Genomic DNA, 17170 nt, shown 5'->3' with positions numbered 1-17170 from the left:
AGGGCTCTGTGAGTCTGGGGGTAACTGGGTGAGGAGGGGATGGGGTTGTTAGGTTTTTTGTTGCTTTTCTTTGGGCAGAAGGAATCCACGGTGATGTCAGTCAAGGCCTTATTTTGCATGTGTGAGTTGGATGGTAGTTTTCCCCTAAGCTCTTTGACCTATAGACTCAAGGGGGCACTTGAGTGGGGGGGCCATCACAGGAGACCAGCAGGCTCCTCCCTCAGGGCAGAGCTGTGCCCAGCTCAGAGCAAGGGCACCGGGCTGAGGTGGTCCTGCCTAAAGTCACAGTCCACTTCTCTGGATCCCACCTGCTTCCCAGGGGCTAGGTGGGCATTGCAGCATCTCGGGTCCCCTACAGGGGACTTCCCAAGGTCTCCAGAGACAAGTGCAAAGTTGTCCACCTGGCATTGTGAAGACACTGGTGAGAGCTGCCCGCAGAGGGCGACGGCAGCCTTCAGCATCACGTGTACATCCTCCCGACATCAGCCTGATGGCTGTTTCCCACAGGGAACTGACATTTCCACTATACCGCCAACCTTGCAAACTAACCTCCCGGGTACCCACCGTGCCTGTCATGGGAGAGAGAGGATGGATAAGGCGGACGGATGCAGGCGGCAGAGGAGGGGTTGGCCTTGATAAAGGAGGACCAAGGTGGAGAATGAGCTGGCCCGTCCCATCTGAGGATGGGAAGTGGGTGTGGGTTGCCAGGGAGAGTGCGGGGACCAGATTAGAGTGATGGCAAAGCAGAGCATTGGGCTGTGGGCGGCAGGGTCCAGCTGGACTCAGGGCAGCCTTGAAGTCTCAGCAGAACTGCTTGACTTGATTCTATAGGAAATGGCATGGACTTACATGGGAAGACATATGACTTGTCTTCGGGCTGGAGCCCAGCTAGGAAACTTTCCCAGGTGGAGAGAGGGCAGGGGCAACCCAGGTCTGCAAGGAGACATGTAACCAAGCTGCATCCTGCCAGCCCGATGGCTAAACCAAATTCTCATGGTGGGGATTATCCATTACTTTTTCTAGTTCTTTCAGATGCCTAATCCTCTTGGCCCTGAGCATGGATAATCCAAGGCTTACATGCACATGATTTTTCACAAGCTTTCCCAAGACCTTGGTCTTGTCAGGAGGTGAAACTGAGGCCCTGGCTGGGGCGCTCTGGAGTCACCAAGGAGGGGGCCAGAGCGTGTCCCCGAGGCTTCTAAACCTGCAGCTCTTTAGCATCTTACAGAGAGAGGAGGGAAAGGCTGCACTGAAGAGAGAATGTTTGGATAAACAGCCATCTTAATGGCTTCTCAATAAAGGCGGGTGGGATTCCCACCCCAGCCCCCCTATTCCTCCAGCCCATTGGTCAGCAGAAGGCTGGAGAAAGCCCGAGGATCCAGCAGGATCAGAAAAAATAAACTTAATCATTCACCGTGTGGGTGGGGAAGGACGAAGAAGTGAACCTGAGATGGGGGGCATGGTTGCCCTGGGGGGAGGCCTGAGGATGCGATGTCCCCAGGCCTGCCTGCCTCTCGGGAAGAGTGTGGGGTGCAGGGCGTGGGGACCCTAAGACGGGACTGGTCTCCCTGCGGGGGGAGGCCGGGGGCTGCTGACCCGTCTGACCTCCTCCCGGTCCTCCCCGGAGCCGCCGCCCTTTACCTTCTGAGCAACTCCCTCCCTTGGGCTGCCTGCTGCTCTGTCTCCCTGGATCTGAGACAGTGTCCCGTCCCCCACCAGGTGAGGACAGGAGCCTCAGCACCTGGAAGTGAGTGAGTGTGAATGAGAGTGTGTGTTTAGGGGGGGAAGGGGGGTGCTGGGCTGGGACCACCACAGATCAGAGCTGGGGTAGGGGGGAGTAGAGAGCTTGTAGCCAGGGTGTGTGGGGGGCACTGGCCTGCACCCTGGACCCATCACGGACCTCAACACCCCCGGCGAGCGGCCAGAGCACGTCGGGCACCGACCAGAGGAGCCACAGGGTGAGTGAAGCCCTGAACAGACTGGGGGTGGCTGGGCTTGGTGAGGCGGGGAAAGAAGCCTGGGGTGCTCAGTAGACCCGCAGGTGGAATGAGAAGGCTAAGGAAACCCAGCGAGTTCCGCCTCTCTGCCCCTCCCCTTGGGCTGCACAACAGCCACGCCCCTCCCCTGGGCCCTGTAATATCAGCAAACTCTGGGAGATAATGCAAGACAGAGGAGTCTAGCCCCGAGAGGGGCAGCAGAGGTGTGAGGATCCGAGCCTCACTTTGGCTCGTGGACTTGCCCCAAAGGGGACCGTGGGTGGTGGTGGTCATCCAATGCCCGAGGGCAGAGCAGTGGGGGCCCCCAGCCCGTGTCCAGGGTTCCCAGACCCTCAGGCTAAGGGAGGGGAGGGGAGGGGAGGCAGAGGAGGTGGTCTACATGAGACGCAAACCCCACTTGTACTCTTAGGTGCTCAGGATGGCCGCGGCCCTGGAGAAACTCTGGAATAAATACTTGTGGGCCTTAGAGAATGGAGGTAGGAGGTGGCGTCACCAGATGGCGTTTTTCTTATGTTTATTCCACCTGGACTAATGCCAAGCATTTGAAGGAAGAGGAGCTGGTGACCAGCAGGGTGAGGGAGGGGAGGGTGGAGGGTGGGCCTGGAGGCCAGCTTGGCCGCCCGCCTCCCCTTGCTCTTCCAGACCCGAGGACAGATTCCTGGCTCCTGGTGCGCTCGCCGCTGGCGGTCACCCTCCTGCTGGCCATCTACATCCTCCTGGTGGTGGCAGGGCCTCGCCTTATGTCCAGTCGGGAGCCTCTGAGTCTGGCAGCACCCCTCGCCGCCTACAACCTGAGCCTGGTGGTTCTCTCGGGGTACATGTTCTATGAGGTAAGGCTGGTGGGGGACCCTGCAGTCCTAGGGTCTCTTCCTTGAGGGTGCCAGGGGATAAATAAAACCATGATCTTCCCATGCAGACAACGGAGAAGCCTTGATGGGGCCGGAGGGGCTGGAATTCTGGGTTATCTTCGGCTGCCATGTCTTCCCTTGTTGCTGTTCAGTTGCTCAGTCGTGTCCAACTCTTTGCGACCCCGTGACTGCAGCACGCTAGGCTCCTCTGTCTTCCATTGTCTCCCAGAGTTTGCTCAAATTCATGTCCACTGATGCTATCTAACCATCCCATCCTCTGCCTCTCTCTTCTCCTTTTGCCTTCAGTCTTTCCCTGCATCATGGAGATGCAAACCTCCATCACTAAAGCCCATTTTCCTTAAATAAAAAAGTGGAAGTGAGCGGCGAGCCCAGATGGAATTCATTCTCTACTTGCACCTAAAAGCTGCCACCTCCTATTTCTGCCTGGGCTCTGCTAACCTCAGTTCCATTTCCTGAGCCCCAAACCCAGTGATCCTTCCAGGTATGTTGTCTGTCTCCCAATAGCAAGAGCATCCAAGGCAGGGCTGTCTCTTACTTCTCTCTGTAAAGACGGGCCCCTCAGAATGTCTGGTACCATATGGAAGCGGCTGACACCTTGGAGACATGTCCGAGAGCTTGTCATTTAATTGTGGTGACAGATTACTCCACTGCTCCCATGATACTCTGAAAGCCTGCCATGCCCATGTTGGCTTCCTGCTCAGAAGCCCTCCATAGCTCCCTTGGCCGACAGGACCAGAATGAAGAACCTCTCATCCAGGGAATTTTATTTGGTTCATCGAGGTGGCTCAGGGCTCAGAGCAGGGCCCAATGTGAAGTGTTTAGTACCATTCTGGATTCATTTCCGAATGAGTAGACAATGATACAATTTCAGTTTCTTAAAACAGCTTTCAAGACCCTTCATGAGGGATTTTCCTGGCGTCCTGTGGGTAAGACTCTGCACTTCCACAGCAGGGGATGCAGGTTCAATCCCTGATTGGGGAACTAAGATCCTGCATGCTGTGTGGCAGGTGGCCAAAACGTGGGGAAAAAAAAAAAAAAAGAACAGATTCTGCTGGATCTCTGCTCCTGTGGCTGCCCCTCTGCTGGTAGAAGCCTCCACCACCGCTCCACTGATCCCTCACAGCCCCGGGAGTCAGGAGAAGTCCAGATACTCCTTCCAGTTTGCAACTTCCTCACTTTCTCCTCTGCTGGCCCCACGGCCTCCTCATTGCCAGCTTGCTACAGCTTCTGGAACACCTCCTGTTTCCTACTCATCCTGGAAAGCAAGGATGATTTCCTGTATCCTCAGCAGAGCACTCAGCTTCTCAGGGGCAGGGCTGATGTGCGCACGGCTTCATGTGCCTTCCTGACTTAGGGTCTCATGCGGAGTAGGCGCCCGGTGTGGGTTTGTGATCCGTATTTACCCACATTAAAAACAAAACAAAACTGGAGGCCAGCAAGATGCATGCAAGGCCAGCCTCTGAGCTAGCCAGAGCTCAGGGCAGACCTCGTTGGCAGTTGTTCACCAAGTGTCATTGAGGGCTGGGGAGGGATGCTGGTGTCCAGAAGGTCCTCTCGGGCCTTCAACCAGTCGGGCTTTGGCAGGGTGGGGCAGGGCAGGCATCATGACTGAATCTTTCCCTATCCTCTTCCTTCTAGTTCATGGCTACTTCGCTCCTGGCTAGCTACAGCTACCTCTGCCAGCCAGTAGACTACAGCCGCAGCGAGCTTGCGATGAGGGTAAGACAGGCAGGGGGAGGGTCGGCCTGGAGATGTTACCAGAGTCCACGCTCGGTCTGCTCGAAGGCCTCAGGCTGATAAGTGGGGAGAAGACGTGTTGAGGCAAGGAATACCCCTTTGATTGACAAGATGGCAGACTAATGTCTCAAAATAACCATCATAAAGGGGTTTGGATGCCAGGTTCTTTTATAGAACGGAGATGGGAGCGGGTGAGGAAGCAAAGTAAAAAGGTCATTAATCTTACATGTAAAGATCTCCCAGAATGGCCAGCCTGGGAGTGGGAGTGAGCGGATGTGTTAATGTGTTCTTTCTTGCAGCCATTCACAGGCGGGCAGGGTCCAGAAGTCTCCATGAACAAAGGCACTTTGATTTAACATTCAGGCAGAGGGGCAGGGTTCCCCAAGGCGGGCCACTGTGTACGGACAGTATCCTTTTAGTGAACAAAAAGTAATGGAAAGAAGTTAATGAAACAAATCCAACATGTAGCCAGCTTTTGTTCTTCTCTGTAACAGAGAGAGGGTTCATAGGATGAACTTCATAAAAACCAGGTGTCATCACCTGAGTCTTCTGATGGGACTCAGTGAAGATCAGCTCAGTTCAGGCTCAGAAGACCTCAGTGTGACTCTCAGCTCTGCCAGTTCCTTGCTGTGTGACCATGGGTAGCTTCCCGGACTTTTATGGGCCTCAGTTTTCTATCTATAAAATGGGGATAATGACACCTATTTTATAAAAGGAAACAACTGGATAAAGATTGAACAAGCTGATGTATGAAAGTGTTCACTCCTGGGCCTGGCACACATGGAATGTGTGGTAGCCAAGTGGTCAATATTTCATTATTTTTAGCTGCTCTCTCAACTGGGAGCAGAACAAAAGACTTCCTTGCAGTAAAAAAAAAGAGAAAAAAAAAAGGACTTAGGCTTGGCTAGTCGCCAGTGATTTGGGTGTTGAATCAAGGGAGATTGAATGATGGACTCAAGTCTTGCTGCTCAAAATATGGTCCATGGACCAGAGATGGCAGGAACATCACTGGGAACTTGTTGGGAATGCAGAAATTCATGGCTTACCCCAGGAACATGAGTTCAGAATCTGCTTTCCAACAAACAAGATCCCTGAGTGATCTGTGCTGGTTAAAAGTCACGGATCCTCCTTTTTCTGTGCCAACAGGTATCTTCTTGCAGGCAGGTGGGCATTGTGGGGGCAGAGGGTGCAGAGGGACCGTCAGGGTTGGAGCCGAAATCGGTGGTGCCAGGTCAGTGGTACCACCAGCCTGACAGCACTCTGACTGCACTTCCCTTCCCTGCCCAGCAGATGGCGAGCGTGTGCTGGTGGTGCTTCTTCTCAAAGGCCATTGAATTACTTGACACAGTGAGTGCCTGTCCCTTGTAGAGAGTTACCTCTGTCAGCCAGGTCCGGGGTGGTTTTGAAGGCACTGTGAATAAACACTTCCCTCCAGCGTCCCTGTTGGCTACACCTGAGGCTGATGTCAGAGTCAAACTTCAATCCCATGACCTAGAGAAAGAAGGATGCTCACTGATGAAGCATTTGCCTCCATTAGCAACCAAGTTCCAGGTTAAGTGGAAATGGGAAGAGAAACGAACTTTAGAAACTGTTGCTATGTAGCAAGGGACATCAGACAGCAAAATCCTGAAGTGTTTTAAGTAGAAGAAGTCCTGCCTGTGAGTCCAGAACTCTTGTGGGGGTGGGGCGAGGCCACAGTTTTGGGGGTGGTGATCAAGTCTCTCTCAACGTGGAGTCTGAGTGGAGAACCTTAGGGAATTTGTCTGATGGTTCTCTGGGTCCTGGGCTGGGTGTTGGACACCTGAGTTCTCTACCCAGTGCCCTGGGGTTGGTCAGGTAATACTGAAAGGTCCCAGCCTCTGAAGCCAAGTTACATTCAAAATCCCAGCTTGGCCTCCTATTAGGTGGATAACCTTGAACAACTTGGGCTTCCTTGGGGGCTCAGCAGTGCAGAACCCACCAGACAGTGCAGGAGATGTGGGTGTGATCCCAGAGTCGGGACGACCCCCTGGAGAAGGCAATGGCAACCCACTCCAGTGTTCCTACCTGGAGAATCCCACGGACAGAGGAACCTGGTGGGCTACGGTCCATGGGGTCACAGAGAGTCAGACACCACTTAGTGACTGAACAACAGCACCAAACAGCTGACTTAAATTCTGTGCCTCAGCTTTGCTGTCTGTAAAATGGGGATGAGTATAAACCGCGTGCCGTTACGAGTGTTTACATGAGCTTTTATACATACAGAGTCCCTGCCACACGGAAGGGGCTGTCCAGGCCTTTGACTGCGGTTGTCACCCTTGAGTTTTAGCCTCCCTGTCGGTACAGCAGGCAGAGTCACCCTGTCCCTGGTATCTGAGGCCCCAGGAGGAGTCTGGAGGAGCAATGACCCCAGAGTTGAGCCTTCTCTTCCTCCACAGGTCTTCTTTATATTACGAAAGAGGCCTGAGCAGATCACCTTCCTACATGTCTACCACCACAGCACCATGCTCTTCAACTGGTGGGCTGGGGTCAAATACGTGCCGGGGGGTCAAGGTGAGTGAGGGGCTTGGGCAGGACTTGCAGGGCAGACCTCTTTCTGCTGGGCTGCGTGCCAGCTCGGGAGGCATGCAGCCCAGCTCCCGAGTTCCTCTTCTCTGTGGCCATGACTTCTGGCCCCTGCTCCCACTTTCTCTCTGTTGCTCCCTGAAGCATCCTAGTCACCCCTCCCTGGAGCTGGGGAGGAGGCACCTGGAGATGCTCAAGGCCAGCCCAAAGAGGGCAGGAGGCGTTGTAAGCATCCTCCTCTGGCATCCTTGTAATCCCCAGTCCACCTTTGTGACCTTGAGCAGCTCATGTGGGACCCCCTTGTGATAGGGCCATACCAGGGCTTGTCTCTGTGGGGTGTGCAGAGATGGCTCCTGGGAAGACTGAAACTGGAAGAGAGAGCCCCGAGCACAGGCAAGCCCAGAGCCACTCACTTTCCCTCCATTTTCCCGCCCTCCCCTGCAGCCTTCTTCGTCGGGATGCTGAACTCTCTGGTCCATGTCTTCATGTACCTGTACTACGGACTGGCCAGTCTGGGGCCCCGCCTGCGGCCCTCCCTGTGGTGGAAGCGGCACCTTACCATCCTGCAGCTGGTGAGAAAGACCACTGGCTCCAGGGCCGGCGGAGCCCCGGCTTCTATTCTCCACTGCACCAGTGACTTGCAATCTGACCATGAAAAAGTCCTTCTCGTCGCTTCCTTAGCTTCTCAACTTGCGCCGTCTCGGCAACCATCTCGCCAGATTCTAGCACTGACCCTGATTTCCTGACCTGATGTGAGGCCCGGAACAAGCGATTCTGGCCTCAGTCTCATCTTCCAGTGAAGCGAGGGGGCTGGGCGAGGTGCTCTTGGGTGGCTAATGTCCTGCGAGTCTGTGATCGCTGTTGCATCCCTGGGGGACTGGGGGACCCTGTTGTTTCAAGGGCACCATTGCCAACTGCAGGTGACTGCCTGAGCTGTCCCTTTTGGGCCTCAGGATAGACTGAGGTCATCATCAGTGTTGACGTGATAGGGTTGGATGGGGACAAACGGGGAACCAGACCAGGAGAGGGGTCAGGAAGGTTCTTAGCATCATGAGAAAGAATGCCTGGGGTGGTGTTCCTGGGTCTTCCTCGTCCTGACCCTGGGAGCCCGAAGGTCAAGGGGAGCATCTGCCTGTTCCTTCGCTTCTCACCTGCTCTCATCTTCTCTTTCCTCTCGTACCTCCTCTCCCCAGGGTCAGTTTGTGGCCATTGCCGCCCACTCCTCCTACAATCTCTTTGCGGAGTGCCCCTTCCCCGACGGCTTCAACGTGGCTGTCCTCCTGTACTCCCTCAGCCTCTTGGCCCTTTTCCTCAACTTCTACCAGCAGACATACCTGAGGAGCAAGCAGAAGAAACTGGCTTAAAGGGCAGGACCACGGATGGAAACTAACAAAGCTGTGCCCACAGAGAGCTCACATCCCACCTGGGCTGAGCAGATTCCTCCAGCCCGAGTCTCATGCTATGAGCAAGGACAAGACTCGCCTCTATTCCAGAGTGAACAGACAGAAGTGGACTCAGCTTCTTGAACTCACTTCTCATGTGGATTTATCACTGTTTGTACATCTCCTTTCAGATACACAATAGAAAGGGTGTATGTGTGTGTGTGTGGGGGGGGTGGCGCTCAGTTGTATCTGATTCTTTTGCAACGCCATGGACTGTAGCCCACTAGGTTCCTCTGTCCATGGGATTCTCCAGGCAAGAATATTGGAGTGGTTTGCCATTGCCTTCTCCCGGAGATCTTCCCCACCCATGTCTGTTGTGTCTCCTGCTTTGGCGGGTGGGTTCTTTACCACTGAGCCACCTCTGCTAGACATGAGCCCCACAGGAGGAACTGTCTTACTCTCCATGTTCCCCAGACCTGGCGCAGCACCTCAATTAGTAGGCATTTGGATCTGTATCTTGCCCCACTGGTGGTCATGACCTCTGATGAAGAGCACGGCTGGGAGCACGGAGGAGGTCAAGGCTGGCTTGATCTCTCACCTTGTGGGTTGAGACAGTGACTGATAATGTCTAACCAGGAAGTGGGTCTGTGTGATTTCTAGTGTGGATGTGCAAACATTTCTCCTGCATATCTCTCTGTTCACTAGTGCCTGCATATGTATTTACCAAGTTGTATAGTTCTATGTGTGTGAGTGGGGTGGCAGACAGGACTACACATATATGTCTGAATGTGTGTGCTGAGTCACTTCAGTCGTGTCTGACTCTTTGCGACACTGTGGACTGCAGCCCACCAGGCTACTCTGTCCATGGGATTCTCCAGGCAAGCATACTGGAGTGGGTTGCCATTGCCACCTCCAGGGGATCTTCCCAATCCAGGTATTGAACTCTCGTCTCTTACGTCTCCCTCTTTGGAAGGCAGGTTCTTTACCGCTAGTGCCACCTGGTGCTGCTGCTAAGTCGCTTCAGTTGTGTCTGACTCTGCGCGACCCCATAGATGGCAGCCCATCAGGCTCCACCGTCCCTGGGATTCTCCAGGCAAGAACACTGGAGTGGGTTGCCATTTCCTTCTCCACCTGGAGAAGCCCCGTAGGTCTGAATACTTGTTTTCAAATACATCTATGTGCTTCCATTCATGATTTTCTTTGTTGGTATTTTTAATTGCCTCTTCTGCAAATCTTGGAAAGTGCCACTCTGGCAAATAAAAGCTGCTGGGATCCATAACCCTTCTGTCCCAGTGGGAGACACAGAAGTCTGAATACATGTTTCACTGACAGCCTCCAAACAGGGATGTGAAAAAAATGAGGGACGGGGTAAAACAAATGCCATCCGCTTCACAGAGAGAGAAACGGAGGACTAGCAAAAAGAAGTGTACAGCTGGGATCACGTGGGATGTTGGGAGCAAACGTCTGCTGGGCTGTTTAAGACTGCAACTGAATGGGGGTCTGGAGTGCGGTTTTCCTGGGAACTGTGGTAAAGAACCCACCTGCCAGTGCAAGAAACACAGAAGACGTGGGTTCTTTCCCCGGGTCGGGAAGATCCCCTGGAGGAGGAAGTGGCAGCCCACTCCAGTATTCTTGCCTGGGAAATCCCACGGACAGAGGAGCCTGGCCTGCTACAGTCCATGGGGTTGCAAACAGTTGGACACGACTGAGTGACTGACCACACGTGAGCACACACTCCTCTATGCCTGGCAGATGCTGTTTCTCCTTTATAATCTCTCCCCTAACCCTTTTCTTCACTGAGGAGGTTTTTATTTTGTGATGCCTCAACAGTTAAGAACGTTAAAGACCCGCTGAAGTTTCTGCAGGGCTATTTGGGGACTGTTTATCCATCAGGTACTCTAGTTAATTAACTCAAGCTAGGCATGGCTGTATCCTGTGGACAAAATGCTCAGAGAAAGTTCCCACCTAGTTACGCAGGATATGAATGCCTCCCACACACTTTTGCACAGCAGGTTGAGTGTCTTCGCAGGTTGGGGGGAGGGCTTATTTTAAGGCAATCTTAAAAAAAAAAAAACTCCTGCACCAGAGCAAGGTCTGTTCGTTTGCTTAGCAGCCAGGATAAAGGATGAGTCATCCCAGAGTTCAGAGCTAATACTTGCCCTTCGTGACTGCCTCTCCTGATTAAGCAGCGCAAGAGGAAGTGCTGTATGTCCTGGGTCACGTCTGAACGAAATAAGATTTTGGAGGGGAGAGCTGGTGTGAGAAAGCACAGTGGAGAGGGTTTAGGAAAAAATTCTCAGGGAGCTGAAGGTGTCCATCTTTTTTTTTCTTTTCTTGTTTTCAATTCTGTGCTTTGTTGTGGTGACCCCAGCTGATTCAGGGCTGCCGAGCAGGATATTGTATATCAGGGTCGAAAGGCTGTGTGAGACTACAAAACAAAGTTATTTGGATTTGTCAAAACACAGCCAGTTAATATGGTGGGAGTTCATCTCCATGAACATTTAAGATAATGGGAAGCAAGAGTGCTTAGATTTTTAAATATACAGCGTGAATTCATGCTGCGTGGCTTCAGTTGTATCCAACTCTTTGCAGCCCCATGGACTGCAAAGGGGGTTGCCATTTCCTTCTCCAATCACATAGGATGTTGCGCTTCTATTAAAATGTTTTCCAAGCCAACAGCCTCCAACTAGGCCACACTTGAAGCCTTCCCTTTTCCCACTGTGGAGCTTTCCTATCTGTCTGCCTTTGAATCACTGCCAAAATACAGTGATTCCTGCTCTAGCCAGCTCTGAATAAACAGCCTTCACTTGTTCCCACTGAGTCTGGCTTTGGTTATTTCCACATCGAGAAGTCTTCCGGGCCTGCACCTTAAGGCCAGAGGGTGTTATGGTCTACCTACACTAGTGAGGACCCAAGACATTGCCCCAAATTTTCCTATGACTTTCCTCTAGCCCAAGAGGTAGGCTTGCCAGATAAAACGAGGATTCCCAGGTATACTTGAACTTAAAAAAAAAAAGAAAGAAAATTTTTAGTGTAAATATGTCCTGAGCAGTATTCGGGACATACTTATGCTAAAAAATGTATTTGTTGTTTATCTGAAATTCAAATATAACTAGGTAGGTATCCTATATTTTTATTTGCTAACTCTGGTCATCCTATAGGAACAATAAAACATTCTCAGGCTCCACTCTCACAGGTGGAAACAAAAAGTTAAGAAAAAGAAAGAGAGGTGGCCTGGTGGGGCTACAAGAAGTTTCAGAGCTAACGGAGGGGGAACACATTGGAGGTGATACAGGAAGCCCTTCCAGGATTGAATGAGGATTCAGCATCATCTCACAGGATTTCCAGGCTGGAGAAGGGATGCCAAAGAGAAGTGACTCTTCCGGTTCACTGCAGCACTGATTACAATAGCCAAGATGTGGAAACAACCCAAATGCCCACTAGCAGAGGAATGGATAAAGAAGACGTGGTGTGTATATATAATGGAGTGTTACCCAGCCACCAAAAAGAATGAAATCATGCCACTTGCAGCAACAGAGATGGGCGTAGAGACTGTCATACTGAGTGAAGTCAGACAGAGAAAGAGAAATATCGTATGACATCCCTTATATGCAGAACCTAAAAAGAAACGATACAGATGAACTTATTTATGAAACAGAAAGAGACTGGCAGACTTAGAGACTGAACTCATGGTTACCAGAGGGGAAGGATGGGGGAAAGGGAGAGTTAGGGAGTTTGGGATGGACATGTACACAGTGCTATATTTAAAATGGATCACCAGCAAGGACCTACTGTGTAGCACGAGGAACTCTTCTCAATGTTATGCGGCAGCCTGGATGGGATGGGAGACTCAGGGAGAATGGATATATGCATATGCATTGATGAGTCCCTTTCTTATCTACCTGAAACTATCACAACATTGCTAATTGGCTATGAAAGTGAAAGTGTCATCTCCGACTCTTTTCGAGCCCATGTAGCCTGCCAGGCTCCTCTGTCCATGGGATTCTCCGGGCAATAATACTGAAGTGGATTGCCATTTCCTCCAGGGGATCCATTCTGACCCAGGGATTGAACCCAATTGATCCAATCCAATCTCTTGCACTACAGACAGATTGTCTACTGTCTGAACCACCCCAGTTCAGTTCAGTTTAGTTCAGTTCAGTTGCTTAGTCATGTCCAACTCTTTGCGACCCCATGGACTGCAGCATGCCAGGCCTCCCTGTCCATCACTCCCAGAGCTTGCTCAAGCTCATGTCCATCAAGTCAGTGATGCCATCCAACCATCTCATCCTCTGTCATCCCTTTCTCCTCCCACCTGCAATCTTTCCCAGCATCAGGGTCTTGCCCAAGAATCAGTTCTTCACATCAGGTGGCTAAAATATTGGAACTTCAGCTTCAACATCAGTCCTTCCAATGAATATTCAGGGCTGATTTCCTTTAGGATGGACTGGTCGGATCTCCTTGCAGTCCAAGGGACTCTTAAGAGTCTTCTCCAACACCACAGTTCAAAAGCATCAATTCTTCAGTGCTCAGCTTTCTTTATAGTCCAACTCTCTCATCCATACATGACTACTGGAAAAACCATAGCCTTGACTAGAGAAATGTCATTGTTGGCAAAGTAATGTCTCTGCTTTTTAATATGTTGTCTAGGTTGGTCATAGCTTTTCTTTCAAGGAGCAAGCATCTTTTAATTTTATGGCTGCAGTCACCATCTGCAGTGATTTTGGAGCCCCCCAAAATAAAATCTGCCACTGTTTCCACTGTTTTCCCATCTATTTGCCTTGAAGTGATGCGACCAGATGACTTGATCTTAGTTTTCTGAATGTTGAGCTTTAAGCCAACTTTTTCACTCTCCTCTTTCACTTTCACCAAAAGGCTCTTTAGTTCTTCACTTTCTGCCATAAGGGTGGTATTATCTTTATATCTGAGGTTATTGATATTTCTCCCTGCAATCTTGATTCAGCCTGTGCTTCATCCAGCCCAGCGTTTCTCATGATGTACTCTGCATAAAAGTTAAATAAGGAGGGTGACAATACACAGCCTTGACGTACTCCTGTCCCTATTTGGAACCAGTCTGTTGTTCCATGTCCAGTTCTAACTGAACTGCCCTGGAAGCCTGTAAATTGGCAATGCATGTGTGCTAAGTTTCTTCAGTTGTGTCTGACTCTTCATCCCCATGGACTGTAGCTTGCCAGGCTCCTCTGCCCATGGGATTCTCCAGGTGAGCATACTGGAGTGGGTTCCCCTGCCCTCCTCCAGAAACTGGCTATACTCCAATATAAAGTTTAAAAATTTTTTAAAGAAAGAAATGAAGAGATTATTCTGCTGCAGGAGCATGCGATCAAGACACATCTAGGCCTGGAAGTGGAGGCCTGCTTCTCACCAGGGCTGCAGCAGCATTTCTGTAAGCACTGGTCCCCACACACCCACCCCAAGCTTCGCACCAACCCATGGGAAGGAAAGGGAATGGGAAGAAGAGACTGGATACGATGTTTCAGGCCTTCTAGGGGAGTGTGTTGACATGGCCGAATTTAACTGGTTTACCTGGAAAAGACAACATTATTTTTCTGCAGTTAGCATGGAGCCTCACTATTAAAAAGCAAATCCAGTGATCAGAACAGTTTTAGGACTTAACATGTTGCACATAACCAGTCCAGTGTCTGCGAGGCATTTTAAATTCATACTCACCATATATGTGGGCTTCAAGTCTTTTTAAGCACTGACTGGAGATCCATAACTTCTTTTTTTTTTTTAATTTTATGGATGAATGGATAAAGGAGACGTGGTCCATATAGACAATGGAATATTACTCAGCCATCAAAAAGAATGAGATAATGCCATTTGCAGCAACATAGATACAACTAGAGATTATCTTACTAAGTGAAGTAAGTCAGAAACGGAAAGATAGATACTGTATGATATGACTTATATGTGGAATCTAAACTATGACACAAATGAACACATCCATGAAAGAGAGACAGACTCACAGACATAGAGGCCAGACTAAGGCAGATGGGGGCAGGGGAATGAATGAAGTGGGAATTCAGGATTAGCAGATGCAAGCTATTATATATAGAATGGATGAGCAACAGGGTCCTACTCTATAGCACAGGGAATTATATTCAATATCTTGTGATAAACCACAATGGAAAAATATATTTGTAATGTGTGCATATATACGTATAATTGCACTTTGCTGTACATAGAAATTAACTCTGCACTGTATTAATAAGTCAACTATACTTCAGTAAAAATAAATAAACCCAGATTTCTCTGATTCCAAAGACTGTGGTTTTCCCACAGTGCCTGACTGCCCAGCCACCACATTTCTCTATTTCACGAGAAATTCCTGCATCCCTGGTTGGCTCTAATTATAGTCTTTCTAAAAAGGAATGTGCTGGGCCTTCTTCCTGGCATGAACTGCACCTCGCTGGGAATGCCAGGCGTCTTTAACATTTCATTTATTAATAAACACTTACATAATCCTGCTTCTGTGTGCCAGACTCTGGGTTCAGGCAGTGTACACCATTAACTCAATTTCTATAACAATAAATGGTCATGAAAATAAGTGCTAGTGAAGCGCCATTATTATTACTATCATCCTACGGGTAATGAAACAAAGGTACAGAGACGTTAACTGACTGGCCCAAGGTCACACAGCTGGTAAGTTTTGCAAAACCAGGATTCACATCAATTGCCATGCAGTGTGACCCCCCTTTCCTTTTAGAGATTCAGACTTCTCATCCTAATCTCTACCCTGACTACCTCCTATGAGTGCTGAGATGGGGGAGGTCAAGGACTTGGAAAGCCCCCAAAGCAAGGTCCTGGAAAAGCCGAAATCTTTAAAAATAGGTATCTTAAGATAAATATCATATGATACCCCTTATATGTGGAATCTAATAAAAAATGATATAAAAAAAGCTTATTCACAAAACAAATTGACTCACAGATCTCGAAATCAAACTCGTGATTACCAAAGGGGAAACGTGGAAGGAAGTGATAAACTAGGAGATTGGGACTGACGCATACACACAATACTGTGTGTAAAAAAAGGTAACTAATAAGGTCCTACTGTACAGCACAGGGAACACTACTCAATATTCTGTGATAACATATATGGGAAAAGAAGGTAAAAAAGAAAGGATATATATGTGTGTACAACTAATTCACTTTGTTGTACACCTGAAAATAACACAGCATCACAAGTCAACTATACTCCAGTAAAAATTAAAAATGTAACGCTTCCCTGGTGGTTAGCCCATTTGTCACAACTACTGAGCCCTCGTGCTTGGAGCCCGTGCCCTGCAACAAGAGGAACCACCGCCGTGAGAAGGCAAGGACCACAGCCAGAGAATAGCCCCTGCTTGCCACAAGTAGAGAAAGCCTGCGTGCAGCCGCGAAGACCTAGCATAGCCAAACAAAAATAATAAACAACTAAATAATGTTAAAAGTACATACATATGTATCGTAAGTGAAAACTGGCTTGGTACAGCTATAACTCCTGGCAACTCTCAGTTCTGGTTAAAAAAAAAAAAAAAAAACAGCCCATTTAAAATTTGTAGTGTTTATGGCCTCTAAAAAGGCTCCTTCTTTTTTTCCTTTTTTTTCCTAAACATTTATCTATTTGGCTGCATCAAGTCTTATCTACAGCACGCAGAATTTTCGATCTTTGTTTAGGCATGTGGGAACTAGTTGCCTGACCAGGGATCGAACCCAGGCCCCCTGCACTGGGAGCATGGACTCTTAACTACCAGACAACCAGGGAAGTCCGTGAGGCTCCTTCTTTTGAGATTGAAAACCAAATCTCTAGTCTTGGTGGTATTAACCCTCATCGCAATAGCTTCCTCTCCCCCACACGCCCTGTGATCTCAGACAAGGACCCTTGCAGGGGACGGAGGAGCCGCCTGGCAGCGTCTGCTTTGAACACACAGTCAGCTGACCTCTGCTGGGAAGACACAGCAACCAGCAGAAAATCTCTGCCTCGGAGTCACTTGGTTTTGGCAAGATGTTGGACATCCCACCTTTCAGAGATTCTTATGTGCTGACGGGCAGTGTCCTCGGAACTCCTCAGTCATTTACATCTTTGTCACTGGCTTTTCCCCATCAGGTCTTATCAGGGACCTGGCATGACGAAGGGCAGAATGGGAGACAGGTAGAGAAAGTTAGAAAGAGAAACCCAGTGAAAACTCCCTCTGCTCCACACTGGATCAGAGGAGATGCCCTAATAATGCATAACAATAACCAGTAGCTGCTGGGCCTCACCACCCACTTCTCAACCAACCCTGGGCAATTTGCTTAACTGCATGAGCTCTCTCTCAGCTTCCATGTCTATGCTCAGACGCTCAGTCATGTCCAACTCCTTGCTTCCCCACCAGACTTCTCTGTCCTTGGGATTCTCCTGGCAAGAATACTGGAACGTGTCGCCATGCACTCCTCCAGGGGATCTTTCTGAGCCAGGGATCAAACCTGCATCTGCTTCTCCCGCACTGGCAGGAGGATTCTTTACCACTGCTGCTGCTGCTGCTGAGCTGCTTCAGTCGTGTCCGACTCTGTGCGACCCCATAGTCGGAAGCCCACCAGGCTCCGCCGTCCCTGGGATTCTCCAGGCAAGAACACTGAAGTGGGTTGCCATTTCCTTCTT

The 17170-nt window shown here is 50.0% G+C and overlaps 1 protein-coding gene across 2 annotated transcripts; it reads left to right on the top strand.

Moving 5' to 3' along the window:
* Window positions 1-205: 205 nt before the first annotated feature.
* Window positions 206-11342, top strand: LOC105608607 (elongation of very long chain fatty acids protein 4-like). Of its 2 annotated transcripts, XM_027967987.3 has the most exons (7): window positions 206-2473; window positions 2640-2827; window positions 4505-4585; window positions 5894-5950; window positions 7021-7135; window positions 7592-7719; window positions 8341-11342. In XM_027967987.3, the coding sequence occupies exons 1-7, from the start codon at window positions 2416-2418 to the stop codon at window positions 8509-8511; spliced, it is 798 nt and encodes a 265-aa protein (XP_027823788.2). In that variant the 5' UTR covers window positions 206-2415; the 3' UTR covers window positions 8512-11342. The 2 variants fall into 2 exon arrangements, with proteins under 2 accessions (XP_027823788.2, XP_042103560.1); XM_042247626.2 differs by having other exon boundaries at window positions 206-2827.
* The last annotated feature ends 5828 nt before the right edge of the window (window positions 11343-17170 follow it).

The sequence above is a fragment of the Ovis aries genome, chromosome 3, assembly GCF_016772045.2.
Source record: "Ovis aries strain OAR_USU_Benz2616 breed Rambouillet chromosome 3, ARS-UI_Ramb_v3.0, whole genome shotgun sequence".
NCBI lineage: Eukaryota > Metazoa > Chordata > Mammalia > Artiodactyla > Bovidae > Ovis > Ovis aries.
This window is presented reverse-complemented; position numbering and strand designations above follow the sequence as displayed.